At 45.2% G+C, this 19,102-nt stretch overlaps 1 protein-coding gene across 3 annotated transcripts in view; it reads left to right on the top strand.

The window, feature by feature from the left end:
• The first annotated feature begins 6,543 nt into the window (after nucleotides 1-6,543).
• Nucleotides 6,544-19,102, top strand: part of ATRN (attractin) — a 151,901-nt gene continuing 139,342 nt past the window's right edge. Inside the window, exon 1 of one of the 3 annotated variants that reach the window (XM_054823247.1) lies at nucleotides 6,544-7,006. In XM_054823247.1, the coding sequence (XP_054679222.1) occupies nucleotides 6,660-7,006 (347 nt within the window). In that variant the 5' untranslated portion in view covers nucleotides 6,544-6,659. The remainder of the gene's footprint in view (nucleotides 7,007-19,102) is intronic. The other 2 variants (XM_054823246.1, XM_054823242.1) reach the window with 2 other exon arrangements.

Genomic DNA, 19,102 nt, shown 5'->3' with positions numbered 1-19,102 from the left:
GACCTCCCCTAACCCACCCAGCACCATCTGCCTCCCTGCCTGCAGATGCACCCTTGGGACGGTAAGAGTCTGGCACCCATTGCGGGGCTGCCGAGGCTCGCACTTTACCAAGCCACGATGGGCACCAGCTGCTTCCCCAGCCCCGACGTCAGAGGAGAGAGTCGCCAAGGTCAGACATAGCAGAGATGCTTCTCCACGAGAAACGCGGAGCGTCTGGCGCGGCCCCTAACAATATGCAGCCTGTCTTTGCCGTTTTGTTCAGGTTTTTGTTTTGAACATACAAAACTGCCTCGCCTCCCTTTATGCCTCCCAAGAATACCCCGCATAATCACGGCAGCTCCTCTCTTTTCAGCCCTGACCTCCAGCTGGACGTGCGGAGGGCCACATTGTACCGGGCTTCGTCAGCAGCTCTGAATGCCTTTCGTTATCCTCTCGCTGGGCTCCGTTTCGGAAGGAAGGAGGGAAGACAGAGCTATTTTTATAGCATCTAGGGTCTCCCCAGACTGCATCTAACTTGCTATTGTCGGTCAATGATCTTTCAATTACTTGCTACACTCAGGACTTTGCTCTGTTCTTGCAAAAAAAGGGTTGATGTATTCAACACGCTCTTTCCAAAGAGCGGGCTGGAATCGGACGATTAGGCTACACAGAAGAGTTGCTCGGAAACACACTCTTTCTTTTTATAAATATCAGAGTTTGAAAGTGCAATTGGCTTTTTTTCTGCAGTAAATTTACCATTCTCTGGTAGTTTTCAAAAAATACCTGTCAGAGATCACAGGCTGAAGTGATTTTTCTGTTCCAAATAAGCGCAAGCTACTTTCTTTTGACTATTTTTTTTCTTTTTTCCTCCTTACTCTTTATACAATACCCTGATTTTCATTAAGAAGCTGGAGGTTATCTCAAAATATGCCAGGATTTCAGAGGAGTGGCTTTACAGAGACTACAGCTCTGGGCTGGGAGCCACACTTTCCAGGTTTGGACCTAACTTTAGTCCCTGGTCTATACAAATGGACATTTTCCCAAACAGACACTCTGTTTTCATAGTTACCCAACCTGAGGCAATCAGCTGCTGGTCTTCAGAGCCTGCGCATTTTCCCACTAAAATCAGCTGGAGATATATGGGTCAAAAATTTCCATACAGCTCTTTCAAGACACGACCTGAAAACAGAAAATCTACACGAAAAAGAAAAAAAAAAGAAGCAGAGCAGATATACTGCAAGTAACTCAGCCACTGCGATGCTTTTTGCTGAACCTGGATCAATCCAGCAGCCTTTGCGGTGCTAGAGAATTGTACAATATGAAATACTGTTCCTTTTGAATTAGATATAAAAGCAAGGTCCTAATGTCTGTAATCACTAGAGCTCTTACAGGGCTCTGCACGGGGGCAGGCGATACAACCCAGGTCTGCGTGGGGTTGGTACCGTGTTACTAACCATCATTTCCACAACAGCTTTGGAAGGGTGCAATGTTCTTCATTTCTTCTCCTAATTTCTGCAGTTCGTTGAATTTTTATTACTAATTACCCCCTACCCTACAAATAAAAGATCTAAAGCAACTGTGCAGATGCAGGTATTTTTCAGCTATTCCTCATTATCATGCCTGCAAATCTGTCAGACCTTTGCTCCCAGCAGCACTTTAGTTACTATATTTCATTCCTTATTAAACATATTTTCGAAGGACCTTTGGTCATTACGTCCACATCTAAATGAAGGAAAAAGAGAGGTCAGACTAGACCTCTAGCAAACTCTGAGTTTATGTCTGAACGTGCTTAATTGTTGTCAAACATGCTCACGGCAGGATTTCCAGGTAGGTGTGTAGAAAATAGAGGGTTTCTGTGCTTATTCCTGCTGTTCTGACACTTGTATCAGCTGGGGACCTTCGGTGGAAAAGCTCCTGATTTGCATGAGAGAAGGAGGACTTGTGCCAGCATGAGGTCTGGGACATGATCGCAAAAACCAAAAGAAAACAAAGGTGAGTTCTTTGCAGGAAGTCTGACTTCTGGAGAGGAGGAAAAAAACAAAACCAAACCAACTAAGCAAGCCCTTCAAATGACCCAGAGAGTGTTGTGAAGGAAGATCACGTGGCAGTTGTTAAGTGTAGAGTTGGCCCGCACACCTCCCTAGACAGTGAATGAGCATCTCAAGTGAATATATTTTAGTCTGGGCCTAATCCTGTTCAGACTCAGACTTCACTGGTGCTGCAGAGGCGAAGCACCAAGGGAAGAGGAGCTTTAGGGAAAATGGGTTTTTGTTTCAAGTCATCTCAGCTGCTTGGGCTGAAGTTGCATTTAATGAGAAAGGCTTTAGTGCTATGTGTGAGCTGCTTTGTGCATAGCAGGAATTTCTTTCTCGCTGTTTTCTTCAGCCTGGAAAGGTGAGGAATTTCTGGTGGGGTGCAAGGGATGATCTCAGTCCTGGATGGCAGGATATCCTCTTCCTTTCTCCTGCTGTTTGTAGAGCAAGGAGGATGTTTTGGATGGGTAGCAAGGCCGTGCTGCTGGAGCCAGACTGCTGCGCGTCATCTGGATACAAGCAGGGCAGCTGGAAGGAGCTTCAACACAAGGGAGATGCTGAAGATTTGGGAACGTGGGCAGAGGTTGCAACGGGTGGAAACAGCAGGTCGGGTGAGGAACAGAAAAACTGGCGACGCTGGGTTATGAGCTAATTGGAAATAGCTGCTTCCAGACCCTTGGGAAGAGAGTTATTTCTGGAGTTTAGGGCTCCTTTGAAACAGCTGATCTCAACGGAAGGAAAAAAGCATGGATAATGCAGCATTATGGTTATGGCTTCATGTGATTTTTGACCCCAGATATCACCATGACTTGATCCATTTTGAGTGGTGCAGATAAACAGACCAAGCAACCGGCTTCCCAGGGCAGCTCCATTGTTTACACATCCGTGATAGTGACTCAGCCATCAGCAATGATGTTCTGACCTTATTAGTATCAATGGGAGTCTTCTTAACGAGGACATAATTTCACCCCAGAGGCCAATTCATTAATTAGCATCTCCGGCTATCCTGTCATTGTGCATATGAAGAGTAGTAACTTGACTTACACGCTGCGCAAATATGCGTTCAATAGCACGTGTAATGATAACAAACAGGCTCATAAAAGTTTGGCAGGAAGAGTGAAAAGAGGCGAGTGCAGCTCCTCAATCCGAACATAATTCAGAGCTGGTGGTACTTGCTCATTGTAAAGTCTTGTGTAAAAATCAATGTCCAAGGAAATGCTTAATCATCAGCTGTTGATTTCACGTGCTGCATGAAGTTGTGCAAGATTCACTTAAGTGCTGTTCTGATGACATTAATTTTTTTTAGCTGTGGCACTCAGGACTCTTCCATCCCTCAATGCAATACCCTCACTATGCGCGGTTTGCAAAAACACCATTGTCCTGCTGCGCCTGTTGCCAGGAAAGGCTGTTTTAATCATTCTAGTACGTCTATTATGAAATATTTCTGTTTTCCGAAATAAAAATAGCCTAGCCTGCATTTTAGGCTAATCTAACTCCTCCCCTTCCAAACTGTATTTTCATGTCGGAAAGTTGCCCGCTAATTAAAAAAAAAAAAGCATTTTGGAACATTCTTTGCATGTTAAAATTGAACAGATTAAACTTAATTTAACAGTAATGATCTCCCACAGTTAATGTTTCATGCAGACAGCAACAGGGCACAGTGTGATCACTAACAAGGTCAGGAAAGGATTTGTTCCCTTGTGCAATATTCATGGACGTTAGTCTTCTCTGAAGTATTCGAGACTAGCCACTGGCAGCGGGTGAATGCTCTGTTAGCTGGAGTATTGGCTTGTCACGATGTGAGAACACTCTCTCCTTACTTTCATTTGCTGGATGATCTTTCTTCTCTCTTCATTTAAGAGAGGTAAAGTTTGCTTGATAAAAAACGACCATCAACCACTGCGTAGATCTGATTATTTCAGTGATTTGGTAGAAAACCTTTCGATTTACCAATTTTGAGGAAGAACTATCAGAAAAAGGGTGGGGAGAGATATAAGGAGAGATGGCATCTTGCGTTTTTCCACCTAGCTGGAAAAAAACCCCCACAAAAATTCCTGAGTACACAAACAGTCTGTCACCAACGCAGAGAAGTTCAGCTGAAGTCCAGAAGAGGAACAATTTCTCCAAGTTTATTCTCACCATGTTAACCAATGTTTTTACTTTCAATCCCTTGTGCAACCAGTAGCAATGTTTGGCCAGAAAGGGGGGAGCAGGTGTTGTGAAAATGGAAGTATGGTTCTCTCTGAGAACTGCAAGTGAATACAGACGTGGGGAGAGACAAAGCAGAGGATGGAGGCGATCATCTCTGACGGCAGACACCAACCCCAGCCCTGAGCTGGCAATACCACGCGCACGTGGCACAAGAGCCGTGCCGGAGGAGTTTCCACCGGTGGGAGCCCTTTGGCTTCAGCTGGTGGGAGCAAGCTGTGCTGGTGGCATCTATGTGACGCACAAGAGGACATTCCGGGGAGCATCGTCATGCACCGGCTATCTCCTGAGCTGGGAGAGTCTTGGAGCCAGACCAACTTTTGCTGGTGGCACCTCAGATAACAGCAGTGGACGGTATCTGAATCTGCAGATTCAGGGCATGCTGGCAGTCGCTTGTGTCCCAGGAACATGTACATAGAAACACCCTCTCTGTGCCTCCAACTCGTACAGCCTAGAAGGTATTCATAACCTATTTCTCTCGCATCTGTTTGGTTTTACGTCTCCTTTGGATACCAGGAGAGCGCAGCACAGCATTTTTAAACTGAACCCAAGACTTCATTCTCCTTCTTGGGGCCTCAAGCAGAAAAGGCAAAATATGTGAATCATGGTTTTGTTAGACAGATGCTTGCCTGACAAGAAGACACAAACTGGTCTTTAGACTGTTTTCTTTCCTATCTGCTCAACACCCTTCACTATCCCTGGTAGCTCAGCTGGAAATGACCAAGGCTCCCACTGAAGAACCTCCTGCAGCTCAGACAGGTAACTAATATTTTGATTTCTAAATACAAACGAACTATTTACATATGGTGACTTGGCTATTTCCATCTACTCTGTTGTCTGTCTTTGCATTACTGTACCTAAACCCCGGTCACCCTTTTTATAGGGGAAAAATGTGAATTTTTTTTTTCTTGCCTTTCATTGAAAAAAAAAAATACATTTCTCAGCTGTTGACATCTTTCTACATTTCAAGCAAGGTATTAAATGAACTACTTGAGGAACTCCAGACACAATTAAATTAATGGAGACAGACCAAAGGCAGCATTTACCCAGGAACTTCAACATAGTCAACCTTCTCACTCCTCCTTCACCCTGCTGACAATGAAAGGTCTGATCATTTTGAATAGCATCTGTGTTTCTGCTCCACCCTTCCTGCCGCAAACAGCATCCTTGCTAGCGTGTACAGAAAAGAGCCTGCTGCTCTGCCCATGAACTCAGAAGAGGACCAGAGATTTAATTGCTTTACTTCTTCTACCTCGGACTTTTGCTGTTACGAATTAAGGCCTAGAGATCCTTGGAAAGCACCAGCTTAACTTGCTTCCCAGGGTAGGAAGGTATCCCCTTTTTGCAGATTGCCGTTTTCTTGCTTACACAATTAAATAACAAGAGATGCACCTTCTCAATTTTAAACAGGAAACCTTCACTACCAAGCGATGACAAACATCCCACGCTGGTGAGCTTGGGGTTTTGTGCCACTGTAATCCTTGCATGAACAGCAGACTGCTTATTTTGCTTAAGCCAGACCCGATAATGGCAGATCTCAGCACTAACCAAACTGTCACTTGGAAAACCCCAAAGCATAACCTCAGCATGAACAACTCCAGCTTTTAACTGCTCCCGCTCCCAGCTGCAAAACGCAGCATCCCTCCCCACTGCCCAAATCCCCGCAGCGAACCAGGCCTCGCCACCCTGTGAATTTGGGAGCCCCTCTCTGCAGGGCAATGGCCACCTTAGCCCCGCGCGGAGATGCCCGTGGATCAGCGAGGCCCTCTCCTCACCCAAACCCACAGCCCGAGGAGCTAGCGGTGCACGCAGAGACCCACGGGGGGAAGACCCTGCAGTGAATGAATCAAGAGCGATAATTTAAAAAAAAAACAAACCACAACCCTAACTCAGCTTCTTTTTTTCTTCTTTTCCCTTCCCTTCAGCCTCGAGGCCTCCCACACACCTCGGTGCCGCCATCCCCGGGCCTTCCCGCTCCCCACGGCTGCTTTCGGGGCAGAGCTCTGTGGGGTGGCCGGGGAAGCAGGCCCTGGGGGGGGAGGCCAGCCCCGTCTCTGAGGGGCCTTTGCCCGGGCCGGGGGACACCCCCATTGCGGGTATGCTCGGCGGGCGGCAGAGGTGCCCGGCACGGAGCCACCCCGTCCGCCCCCCGCGGCCCCACTCGGGGGCAGGAGAAGGATGAGGAAGAGGAGGATGAAGGGGGGGGGGAGGAGGAGGAGGAGGAGGGAGGGGGTGGGGGAACCCCGCTGTCAGTGGCCAGTATGCGGGTGACGTCATCGGCTGTAGCCCGGCGGCGCCGCCTGGCTGCTGTGCGCTCATCCCGCCGCGTCCGTGTGTGTGTGTGTGTGTGTGTGGTGTCCCTCCCCCCCTTCGCGGCCACCGTAGCGGGAGCGGCGGAAGCCCCCTCGCCGGCCACCGTCCCGGGAGGCGCCGCGGCGGATGGTCCGCGTTGTCCCGCCGCCCCCCGGCCGCCCCTCCCGGAGTCGGCGGCGTCGTCGGCGGCAGATGGCGCGGGAGCGCGCGGCGCGGCGGGGCCCGGGTTGGCGGGGCGGGAGGCCGCCGCCGCGGCGGCTGCTGTTGGCGTTGCTGCTGTTGTTGATGCCGGCGCTGCCGGGGTTGGGGCCCGCCGCTGCCGCCGCTGCCGAGGAGGCGGCGGCGGCGGCGGCGGTGAAGGAATGCGACAAGCCGTGCGCCAACGGCGGGCGGTGCCAGCCGGCCAGCGGGCAGTGCGAGTGCCAGCCCGGCTGGGTGGGCGACCAGTGCCAGCACTGCGGGGGGCGCTTCAGGTGAGTCCCCTGAAGGCGGGGTGTGTGTGTGTGGGGGGGGGGGGGGGGGTGGGTGTCCCCGGTTACGGCTCGGGGACGTTTAGGGACAATATGGCCGTGGGTGTGAGGGGCCGGTGTGGGGTACGGGAGGGGAGCGGGCTGGAGCAGCTCTGGGGGCAACCGGGGGGCGGGTGAGGGTGCGAGGGGCTGGGCAAGGAGGCGGCGGGGGGGACAACGGGGGCTTGGCGGCCCTGGTTCAAGGTGCCCGAGGGGACGCTCGGGGGCAGTGGGGAGGTGGGTGGGAAGAGGGGGTTTGGGGCCTCGGAAGGGGCGGGAGCGTCCGCGGCTGAGACTGCCCAGGGCAGCGGGGCCGGGGGTACGAGGGGCGGGTGAGGGTAGGGGCTGGGCAGGAGCGTGCTGAGGGGCAGCAGGGACTGGGTGGCCCTGGCTGGGGCTGGGCAGGGGCAGGTCTGAGGGCCAGAGGGGTGTGAGGGGCGGATCCGGGGGCGGGGGGTGTAAAGGGCTGGGGGGGAGCCAGGCAGGGGGGGGACAACAGGGATTTGGGTGCGGAGGGGGAGGTTCGGGGGCGGGGGGGTGTGTGGCTGTGAGGGGATATATGGCTTGAGGGGTGAGGGAGGGTGACAGGAGCGTGGGTGGGATGGGCCGAGAGTGCACAAGGCCAGGCCTGGGGGTCCGCAGGGGATGTGGGGCTGCGTGGGGGAGGTCTGGGGGTAACGGGATGTGGGTGCTGGGTGCCCCAGCAAGCAGCGGTTGGTGGGTGCAGGGTGTTTATACTGCACCGGGGCACCTCTGAGGGGACAGTGCCTTGGGTGTGGGTTGCTGGGGTTGCACAGGGGTAACTGGGGGTCGGTAGTGGGTCTAAGGGGCTGGGGCTGCGTAGGAGCGGGGATGTGGGTGTAGGGGACTGGACACCTGGCTGGGAGCAGGTTGGAGTGGGAGAGGAAAGGTGTGCGAGTGGGTGGTGGGGCTCGGTGGAGGCAAAAGGGGTGTTCGGGGGGGTAAGCAGGCTCATCTTGGGAGATGGCATAAGCAGATGTTGGTTGTGGTTAAGTGTGAATTTGGGAGAGGTATGTGAGGGGGGGGAGGAAGCAGCATCTTAAAAGGGGTGGGTGGCACGTGGGGATGTTCAGCTCTCAGGGCAGAGCAGTGCGTGCAGGAGTGGTGCTGGGCCTTGGTGGGGGCAGTGGGAACCCTCTGGTCAGGGTTTGGGGTTTTTTTTGTGTTTTGGTTTTTTGTTTTGTTTTCGGTTTTTTTGAGAAAGAGCTAAAGGTGGTTCTGGGCAGGGGTGGCGACCCCCCCAGCTCTGTGCTTGTCCAGGCCATGTGTATGTGGGGGTGAGGGATGTCTGCACAGGAGGAAGGTGATGTTTGGGCTGCGCGATGCTGGAAAGCGCGTTGTCTGCAGTGCCAGGGCCAGTTCTGGTGGTGATGGGATACTTGGGTTGTGTATCTAAAGTCTATCCCATCAGATGAGAAGTGGGAAATTTTTATGGGAGTAGGCTGGAAATGCACCCTGGCTTCTCTACATAAACTTAACATTTTCAGTGGAAGTGGGCTCTGTAAGATGGTTACCTGTCTTGGTTTTATCAGCTGTGGCAGCGAGAGCTACCGTGCGTGTCTGCGTGCGTTAAGTGAATTCCCTGGTCAGGGCTGATTCTTGGAAAAGGACATGAAAAAGGATGATTATTCTAGGCAGCAGTTGCTTTCTTGGGGAGCTTCTTATGAACATACCAACCACCCTTCAACGATGCTCCCTGTAGATTTGAGGGAAGGGGTGCTATCTCTATAAACTGAACCCATCAAGGAAAAGCACTTTGTGTGCTTTAGGAATTATGGGGGGGTTTTTTGGGGTTTTTTTTTTTTTGACAGATGGGTGTGTGATGCAGCTGATTTGAAAGGAGTTTTGTGTGGAAACGATGCCAGGCTAGGCAAGCCCTGGAAGTCGAAAGCTTCCTTTTTTCACGTTTTTTGCCACTGTCATGATAAGAATTTTCTTCTAGTTGAGAGAGAATGTTGTGAAATAGCCATTTACCCATTACTTTCCTTGTGATTTAGGATGTTGGCCATTTTAAGGGGACTAGATTTGAATAAAGTCAGAGGCTTTTCTTCTGAATGGCAAAACTGGTACTGCTGATAGCAGTAGATGTATACCAATTTTTTTGTTAACTGGTTGGTTTTTTAGCCTCTTGTCTGTTTCGATAAAGCTTCTTGTTTCTTTCTCACATATAATTCCAGTCCAAAATTTTGACTAAAAATATAATGTGTGTTTTTTCTCTCTAGGTATTCTATTTAGCTCTTTATTTATTTATTAGTGAGTTGAAGTTTCTAGTAGTTTTTTTAAACTTTGAGCTCTGAGAAATGCAAACAGGTGGTTTTAGCAATGTTTAGAGCTTTGCAGTCACAGCTTTCACATGCCTTGAAGTTTACTCTGTCTCCTGTCAGAAATGGCACTGCAGGGTTTCTTTTTTTGTGTGTGTGTGGTTGTCAAGAAAAAAGACTCAATGTGTTATTAGATGCTTTAGGTACAAATGGGAAGTAGAAGGGCAAGTGAGTATTATTTTGTAAGTGTGGTGTAGTCCACATGCTTATCTGCCTGACTGAGAGATGTAATTAAATTTGGCGTGTTAATCTTCCCATCCTTATCTAGATGTATATGATGACTATTTGTGGCCTTGACTTTTTTGTTTACGTTGAACACTGGGGTTGTCATGATACAACTTGTGCTTCACTGGCTTACTAAGGCCTCACATCTTTGTGTTAGCAGCAAAGAACGAACATTGTAGCTTTGTGTTGTGGTCTGCTAATATCCTATTTGCCTTCTTCATTGGGAAAGTCTGTTTATTTAGACTGCAGGTAGATATATAGGTAACAAACCTGGGGTGGACCATATTCTTCCTTGTTTCACTCAAACCACAAAAGGGGAGATTGTGTGCAGCTCGTTGCTGTTCTAACGCAGATGCGTGGGGGTTTTGTTAAGCATGTGTGGTGTGCTGTGACTTCTTAAAAAGAAAAGGGTGTGGTAGAAGTCTACCTGCATGTGGTTTTGTTAGTGGTTGTTCTTGGTTGTAGGAATGGTTTCTGAGAAAACGCTCACCTTTGCACAGATCAGTCACGCTCTTGGGGAGGTAGAAGATTGACTTTTGAAGGACTTCAGGTTACCTTTTTTAAGATGTGGAACCAGCCACTTGAGTTCTTCAAAGATAAAGACTAAGTTCTTGGTTTTATGGGAAGCTGAAATAGGAAATATACGACGTGCCTGATGCACTTGTGTTTTTTATTTCTGTACAAACCTCCAGTTCTGTGCTGGCTGGAGTCTGCTGCGGGCCAGTGGCTTCAAGATGCCATAGTGCGAGCAGGAGAGAACTGCTGCTGGGAGGGATGGGACACCTCCAAGTCATAGAGCTGCAGCAGCACACTGGAGATAACGTTTTCGAGCAGCGGAAGCTCAGGAGTACCAAACTCAGAGTGAACTTGTCAGCGTTGCGTGTTGTACAGTCAAAAGGATGCTGCAAGCTTTGAGACCGCAGCCACTTCAAAGCACTTGCCGTAGCTCGGTGACACAAGCCCTTGTCCTGCTGGAGTTGAATTGTTTCAGCCAGCTGCCTGATGAGCAGACAGACAAGGGCTGTCGAGGAGGGTAAAGCACAGGTTAAGAAATGACTGCTATTTTACATAGATCGATTGGTCAGAGATTGCAGAGGATTGGATTAACAAATTCAGGATAGTGCCTGGCTTCTGGAACAGTAATTGTATGCGAATTGTGTATATAGGCACACTGATGGGTGATTTGATATATGATTGTAGCTGAAAATATGAACAGACTATATTTTGACTATGTAATTAAACACCAAGTGATATCAGAAAACTGTTTTTTGTGTGTGTAAGGGCACTGTTTCCCCTTTCATAGTAATACTTTTTTTGTTTGTTTGTTTTGAGGTGGGAGATGGAAAACGCTAAGCAGTGCTTAGCAATGCAACATGACAGTTGGAGGGGGGAAAAAAAGATTAGAGCGTATCCTTTATACCTCCTTTTTATTAATTTAATGGAGGCAGTTATGGGCTGCTGATTGAACATTATTAAAGAGTCAGTGGTAATAGAGTTTCCTTGGCCAAAGCATATTACAGTGAAGAGGAGTTTTATCTCTAGAAGATTTGGTTAAATCATAACCTGAGAGACTTGCTAGCTGGCAAAGAACTGTCACAGCTCCCATTCTTGAATGAATGGGAACTTTTGGTCAAAACCTAGTATACAAACCCATTGTCTATAAAAAGCTACCTGATGCAGTTTAATGCTTTAGGAAAGTCAGGAAACTACTTAATATATCTAAGGATGTTGGCAATTTGAATCAAATCGGTTTAAGTGCTCAAATTAGATTTGGGTGCTGCATTTGTGCCCGATCCCCATTCTGTTTCTCTCTTTTCATTAGTACGTTATTGTGCTTTAAAATGATTTTCTCTTCCATGTTGCTGTGTGAAAGGCGCTCTCAAATGTTGTGCACTGGCAATAAAAGAGTAAGCCATTCAAGTAGGAAAAATTTAAGCATTATCAATTTTAAAGAATACACTGGGGAAAAAGAACCTTTATATGCTTTTATTTAGTTCTTGGAAGCATTATTTCCAACTCTGGATTTGTAATTTTGCTAGGAGGTATGTGTGTATATCTGTCTACATCTGCATTTCTGTTTTTCTGTCTATCTATACATGAATTTAAATGGTCTGTTCATTGAGAGAGAAACTCATGGCTAATATTTCATCTGAATTCTCACTGTTCTATTGCTACTCTCACTGTTTTATTGGACAGTCTGATGTTTTACTAGGGCTGTTTTAAGAACAAAAATTCATCCGTGAAATAATTCAATATTTTTGAAATATCTGAGATGTTCTGTGCTTTTTGCCTTGCACTGAATGGTTGGCCTAAATATTTGACTTGCGTGAGGTTTTGTTAATGTTTGCAATAAGCTCGCTTATTGTTACTTTTCAGTCTGCTTTATAGCAAGGAGTCAATAGCGGAAAATTCAGAACAGTAAGACAATGCAGTGCACGCTAGATCGTTCCTGTCATCTCTGCTACATGGACATCAAACATCTTCACCGTTGGAGCATTAGTTACTGGAATTATTGAACAGCTCATGGTTTCAACCTGTGAGAGAGAGGAGTAAGCAGCGTCCAGCTGCTGTCTTCCTGCTAAGCACGTCTGAGCATTGAGACCTCTGGGAACGGTGCAGGTAGAGGATAATGTTCCTCTGCCTGCCAATTCCAGGAACATATCACTGCCTCAGACTTGATTGCAAATACCTCCTTTTCTGCAGTGGTCAACACAAAAGACATTTCTGTCTCGTTTCTCTATGTCTGAATATCAGGGAGTAGCTGCCTGAGTCAGCTGAGCAGAAGTTGTCTGATACTGCTCTGGATTTTTCCATTATTTCACGGTCTCAGTTGCTTTTTTCATTATGGCTCCAAAATAAGCTCATGTCCAACCGGGTGTTCGTTACCATCGTAGTTAATTTACATTTAACATAAATGACTTCTATTGAAATATCAACAAATGACTGAGGTTAGCACCGTTTTCACAGGAACGGCTATTATTTTTTTTTTTAACTTTCAAAAGAACTAGGCCCAGCAATACTTTTATCGTGCGTCCTGATAAAGTTAAATAACATTTGCAATGCATGTGACGGATTTCACTTTCCTGGCTTGTTCTTCTGAAGCTTTTGTGAGCAATCAGATTTAAAACCATGAGCTTACTATGCGTAACATAAGTGTCTATGAAGATCCATGCTGAAAATCCTCTATATTTTGAGATAATACTGCTGCTGACCAAACTGTTGTATTATTGCATTAATTTATGATACCCTTGGGTGCTCTTTTCTTAAACAGACGGTTTCCTTGAAGAATTTTTTCCAATTTGAAGTTCCAAGCACAGCACTTGGAATTAGCTTCTTGATCTGGTAGAGCTTTGCTATTTTTTCTGCACTCAAAATGTTCTCAGCAAGTAGTTCTTTAGGAGCTCTTAAATCGCATCTTCTAAAGCATAGCAAAAAGATATAGCAAAAAATGCAGAAGGTGGGATTGAGAATTAGGTGATTTTGTAGATAAAGTGGTTTTGGTGGAGGAGTGGTGAGGCGCTACAAACTGGAATTCACCCTCAGAAAGACCGGAACAATTTTATTGCAGTACTTTGTTCTTGTATAGCCATGTGCTAACATCTGCCTGTGTAACCACTGCAGTGTCTTGAAAGCAGGGCTGGAAAATTTGATAATCAATTTTCCAGCACAGAACAGAGATGATAATTTGCTTTTGTGCATGGCTTTGAATCAAATACTCATTTAGTTTGAAATACCGAACCAGTAATGATGTTTGCTTTTTGTTTCCTGCTTTTGTTCCCTTGCTTTGTTTGTGGCTGATCCACGTGGAGTTCCTTTAGAGTCTACTTGAGACTGTCACTAATGCCCTTCCCTTATTTGCTTAAAATAAATGTTTATTTAATAGAGACGCAGGTTGCTGTGAGGGTTTCGGCGGATGTGCTGCATGCATACGTTCCAGGGCACAATTTTGGCTTGTAGAACCTGAAATCGTTGCGCTTCTTCAAAACAGAAGGGCTCTGTCCTGATTGCGGAGTCGTGAAATCGTTAGGGATGGTAAGAGACCTTAATTGCACACCGAACAGCCTTCATGTGAAAATCTGATAAGCTAAATTTGGTACATCGGAATAGTGGGGGATTTTTAGAATAATGTTTTAAAGTGTTTTGGGCTGATAATAGCCTTAGTGCATCTCGCATGATGAAGAAGAATTTAAATGTTTTACTGATTGGCTGAGCAATATTCCTGCTAAAGAAGGGCAGCTGATCTGTAAATCAGATTGTATGAAATAGTTCTAGGACACCCCGGGATCTAGTTAATGTTCCTGGTACTGCTTGTGGCTTAATTTGGTAAAACAAATTTCCTGCGGTATTGTCAGATTCAGAATTTTCAGTTCTCTGAAAATGCAGAAGTGGAATAAAGCTGGTGTAAGGGAGATGATGCTGGCGGAGGTGGTCTGGGCATTTCAACCAAGGGTTTTCCAAGGTGTAAACTACCTTCCCCCCCCCCCCCCCCCCCCGCCTGCTGAGCTCGTAGCTGCAGAAGGAATAGTGTTGTTGTACACAGGCTCATCTTGGACACGCTTATTGCTTGTCACGAAAATTCAAATAGGGGTTGTTACTTCGTGTAGGTACAGAATGTTACATGTCCTGTGATGGGTGAAAATGATCTGTAATGTCTTTTACCGTTAGCCAGTGCCACTCAGCTTTCTGTAGAGACTGATGCAGGAAGTACGAACGCAGCTGTGAAAATCCCAGTTTTTCTATTATTTGTCTTCTCTTTCTATTTCCTGTTTTTCAAAAACCTTGTTCTTTTTCTTTGCTAGTTTCTGTAATCTGAAAAGACATAAAATAAGGAAGGCTACATTAGGAAAACACCCTTTTGAAGACTTTCTTATTAGTCAGTGTTTGTATTGCATGAAAATTTAATACCTGTCTCCAAGGTGGTGCTTGTCTATTCAAAGTAGAAGAAGCTTGGCACAGATGAATTAGCATTTTTTTGTAAACTCCTTTTATAAACTCAAATACAGAACATGAGAACTATTTTCCATTCAGAAAAATTCAGTTGGATTTAATATTATTTCATTGCGAAGTGAAAGAATAACTGTATCTTCAATTACTCTACTTTTAAAGCTGTGGTAGTTTTCATCCCTGCTGTTTTTCAGTCATTAGTATTGCTATGAAAAAAAAATTACACCTGTAGTGCATTTAGCTTTGGTGAGTTGCTGCTGGTACGATGTGTAGCTGTGTATTGAGTGGGTTTGGGGCCTTTTTTTCCCCCCAGTGTCTTTGTGCATGTGTCATATCCTTCCTTTCACAGTTTTGTAATGCACTAAGTGTTGGTATTGTGGCACTGTTGCCAGATATTTTGAATGTAATTGTCTTATTGGGAGAAAATCTATGATTGAGGTTCACCCTGTGCACAATTTCTGGATTTCATTGCTTGTAACGATTGAGAACATGTTTGAGTTCTTCTAAAATAAACTTTTCAAGATGGCTTTGTGAAGGTTTTTTGTAGCAATGTGCAGCACTTTTCCTGCCAAAGTTGTGCACCTGCCTGTTTAATGATTAATTTACCCGACTGATACCCTATTAATGCAGAGTGGAGAGCGTCACATGAATTTTATAGTGATTTCAGAGCTTGCTATCTCTGCCTTTGTTACATACTTTGATCTTGTGTGGAATCAGCAAAGGCAAGGACAAGAAAAAAAACTCGCCATTAAAAGACCTGAGATGCAAAGTAGTGTGGGGCTGAAATGCTGACTGGGCAGGTCAATGTTACAGGAAGAAATTCAAGGAAAACTCCTGCGTAATTTCCCTTCGAGGACTTCTGTCCTTGAAAAAAAAATAGAAAAAAATATTCCACTGTATCTGAATTGTGAGCAGACATTGAAGTTGCTGGTCTGCTGGAAGAAAAATAATGAATTCAAAATAATATATTGTGAAATAATTACTTTTGAGGTCACTGATGGTTCTGTGATTTTTTTTTTTTTTCAAATGGAGATTAGGAACAGGTGTAACTGTATGGTCAGTTGCTTTTATCTTTGTTGAAAATTGTGGAACAAAATTTATTGTTGTACAAGATACACTCTGTATTTCCAGATGCATTTATTTATAGTTGCTGCCTGCCTGCTTGACAGTATGTTAGTGCACTTCTGTTAACTGATAGGTTTATTGCATTCAAACACATAACAGGCAGATCTTTAAATTTGGGTCAGTCAGTGTCTGTTTCTCACAAGCACAGGTTGCAGTGATTCTTTAAAGTCAGTGTTTTTCATTTCGGGAATGGTAATGGGTGTTTAAATATGCCCTCATTCAACTTTTGGTGTATGAATAATTTTGAGGAGGTGTTGAAGTGGTTCAAAGTCAAAAACAGAACTTGACTTCCCGCCTATGCACATTTTTTCTAAAACATCCATTCTAATGTTGCTGGAAATCTGTTTATTACTTTTTTCTTTCTAGTGGATATTGCTGGATATTCTATTAACTTATTTTATCTGAGTTTATATGGTGAGCCCAAAGAAAACTCAGAGCTATGTAAAACATAGTAATGTTAAAACAGTAATTCTTGGATCATTTGCAGCTGTTCTTAAGAAGATTTCTGGGACAGCAGGCAAATGTTGTGTCAATACGTGCATAATTCCTGAATGCGAATGGCATAATAACAATTTCTATGCAGGTTTGGTGTTTGAATGTGAAAGGACGGGGATTTGGATTTCTGGTGGAAAATGGGAACGTGTGATCCAGCTGGAAAAGCTGTAGTGACTTCGTGGCCTGTAACTTCTTTAACGGCACCTAAGGAAGAATAGAAAGGGTGGGTTGCCCTTGCTTAATGCTGGCTGCAGTGTCTTCTGGTAGCTTTTCTTCTTTGTTTGCGTTTCCTCGTAATGTCTTTTTAAGCAAAGATACTCAGGTTTTATTTTGCTGTAAGTTGTGGGAGTGTCTCCTGAAAGAGAAGGATGGCATCACAGCCAGGGTTGCTTTTTTTTTTTTTTATTTCCCCCTCTTCAGTTCTGCCGAAACTCTATGTACCACCATATCAGTTTATCTGTGTTTTACTCTGAAAAAGTTTGGGGTGTAGCCATAGCACTCATAGAGGGGGATTCCCTGAGAATAAATGACCACGCAACTTTAGGAATCAAACAGAAATACAATTCATCATCTAATCTTCTTGGTTCAGTTTCCCTATCTATGAAACAAGGACAAGTTATTTATATGTTTTAAAGATGTTCTGATGATGATGTGATTCCCATAGGAATTTGGGGGTTTAGAAGCCATGCTTCAATGGCAGTTTTGCATGGCAACTGATAGCCGACTTGTCTACTCTGAGAATAATACTGTCCTACAGAAAAAATGTGGTTAATGTTACTATAAATATGCCTAAATCATCTTCACTGAGGCTTATGAAAAAGGATATTGTGTGTTAAAAGTGGTGAAGTTTAAATGTTATCTCAGTTTCTCTATTCAGTGCTGACAGGAATTTGTCATGTGGAATTAAAATAAAAAAAAAACCCGCTGTGTGAAAATCGTGTTATCTGATCAAAGCTGGTCAAGGCATCAGAATATCTTTTGTGCCTGAGGTTTGCTTGTTTTCAGTACAAGATGTGTATGTATGACGGTACGCATGAGACGAGGCATCGTGCTGAAGAAGACATCCTTTGCCGTACTCCCAGCCTCCAAAAACCCACTGATCTTTCTGCATCTCAAGGCAGCTAGAACAGAAACATGGTAAAATGTGAGTGCAGACATGAAGATATAGTGGCTTACCTTATAAAATTGTATACCAGGCCTCCTCAAGCAGTGAACTGTAGTGAGCCATATTTTACCACGAGGTTCACCAAAGTTGGTGAGATCTTGCAGGAGGTGGACTGCTGGTGATGCTGGCCTGTAGACCTGCTGCGGTGGAGAACAAGGAGCATCCCCCAGAGCAAGTCGCTATGACTGGGCTGGAGGTTCTCCCAGGGAAGGTGGAGGGAGGTTTTTCCTTTTTCGTAGGTTAATGTAACTTCATGTATCTTGTTCTGGGTTAAAGACATGGCTACTGGGCTAAAAACAGGCTCTGCCATGCACAACTGCCGTGATCCAAATACTTCTGCCATTCCAATCTTCTTCTAACCGTTGTGTTCTTCCTCAGTCCCAAGATCTTTCTCTACATGTAGGCTTTATGCAACCTTCTAGGAATCAGCTGCGTTTCTGTGATCTCTTGAAGAAGGCTTTGGGAGCTTCTCTTTACACCATGTGTGAGGAAGAGGGAAGGATGCTCTGCCCTGTTGCTTTGCAGACCCACTGCAGCTTAGAAATGGTCGTATGGAGTGAGCTTCCCTCTCTCCTCTGTAGACCCTGATTCCGTAGCGTTACCTGAAAAAGACGTTTATTTTTTCTTCTGTTGAGGCTGGAGAACAGGAGAAGGCAGCCCTTGGAAAGGGGTTCCTTGCTTTTATCTGTGGATTTGAAGAAGAAATTCTGTAGGAGGCAGCCGCGTACATATCCATTGATTTCTGTTTATCCTTTAATTGTTTTATAGATTTCCTATTGGTTTAAAGTTTTGATGGAGTGATGAATGTCAGCAAATTTGCAAAAGCGCTTTATGGCTAGGCTTCGTGGGGTCCTCTTTGGCCATCAAGGCTGCCTTGCTTTTCTGTAGCGAGGTCAATAAATAGTAAGTGAACTCCTGTCATCTACTGAAGGAATTCTTACTGTTCAGGTTTAGGAAGACTTACAGGATGCTGTAGACGCAACTGGAATTGCTAATTCCTGTAGTGTTTTGTAGCATAATAATTTTGTGAATGGTGTGGCCAAAAGCAACAAATTCACACTGAAAAATAAAGAGTAGCCGGATGAAGGCTACTCTCCATTGATAGTGAAGGACATAAATCACTGATTTCTGTGGTGTCTTTGTCATATCTGAAGACGAAAAGCCACTCCTTCTGAGACCAGAAAGTATTGTGGAGAATTTTTAAGTTCTCCTAATTTACACATGTAGTAGGAGTGGTACAAGGTGCTGCGCCTAGCGAACAGGCTGAGCGTTGGAAGCCCTTTGGGAGTCTGGGCTGTTGATGGGCTTGTGATGGGCTAAAGATTTACAGCAGGTCAGGACTATGACTTGGCACAAGTTGCTTCCCCTTTAATCTCCAATTAAATAAAAACCCCCTGATAGCTATAATTTTAATGGGGTTAAATATATATATACACACACACACATATAGATATATATCTATCTACAGTGATCATCTGGCATTTTGACAGAGGTTCTCCTTTCTGCTAATGACCTAGAGTGGAAATCACTCTGTAGCTAAGAGTCTTTTTATGAGCTTTTTCCCTTGCTTGTACATGTTCATTTTTAGCTCTTGAATATATGGACAAAGTCTTTAAAAACAAACTCTGGAAAAATTTGGCCGTAATTAGTGATGTCTTGTTGTAACTTCTGTGTGAAGTGAAAATAGTCGGAGTGATAAGTTTCTAAATTTTCTCGTTGGGATGTTCTTCTTTTGGCAGCTACCTGTGCAGCTCTTATGTGTAA

This window comes from Grus americana, chromosome 4 (assembly GCF_028858705.1).
Source record: "Grus americana isolate bGruAme1 chromosome 4, bGruAme1.mat, whole genome shotgun sequence".
NCBI classification, from domain to species: Eukaryota; Metazoa; Chordata; class Aves; order Gruiformes; family Gruidae; genus Grus; species Grus americana.
Note: the sequence above shows the minus strand (reverse complement) of the source record. Positions and strands in the feature narration are given on the sequence as shown.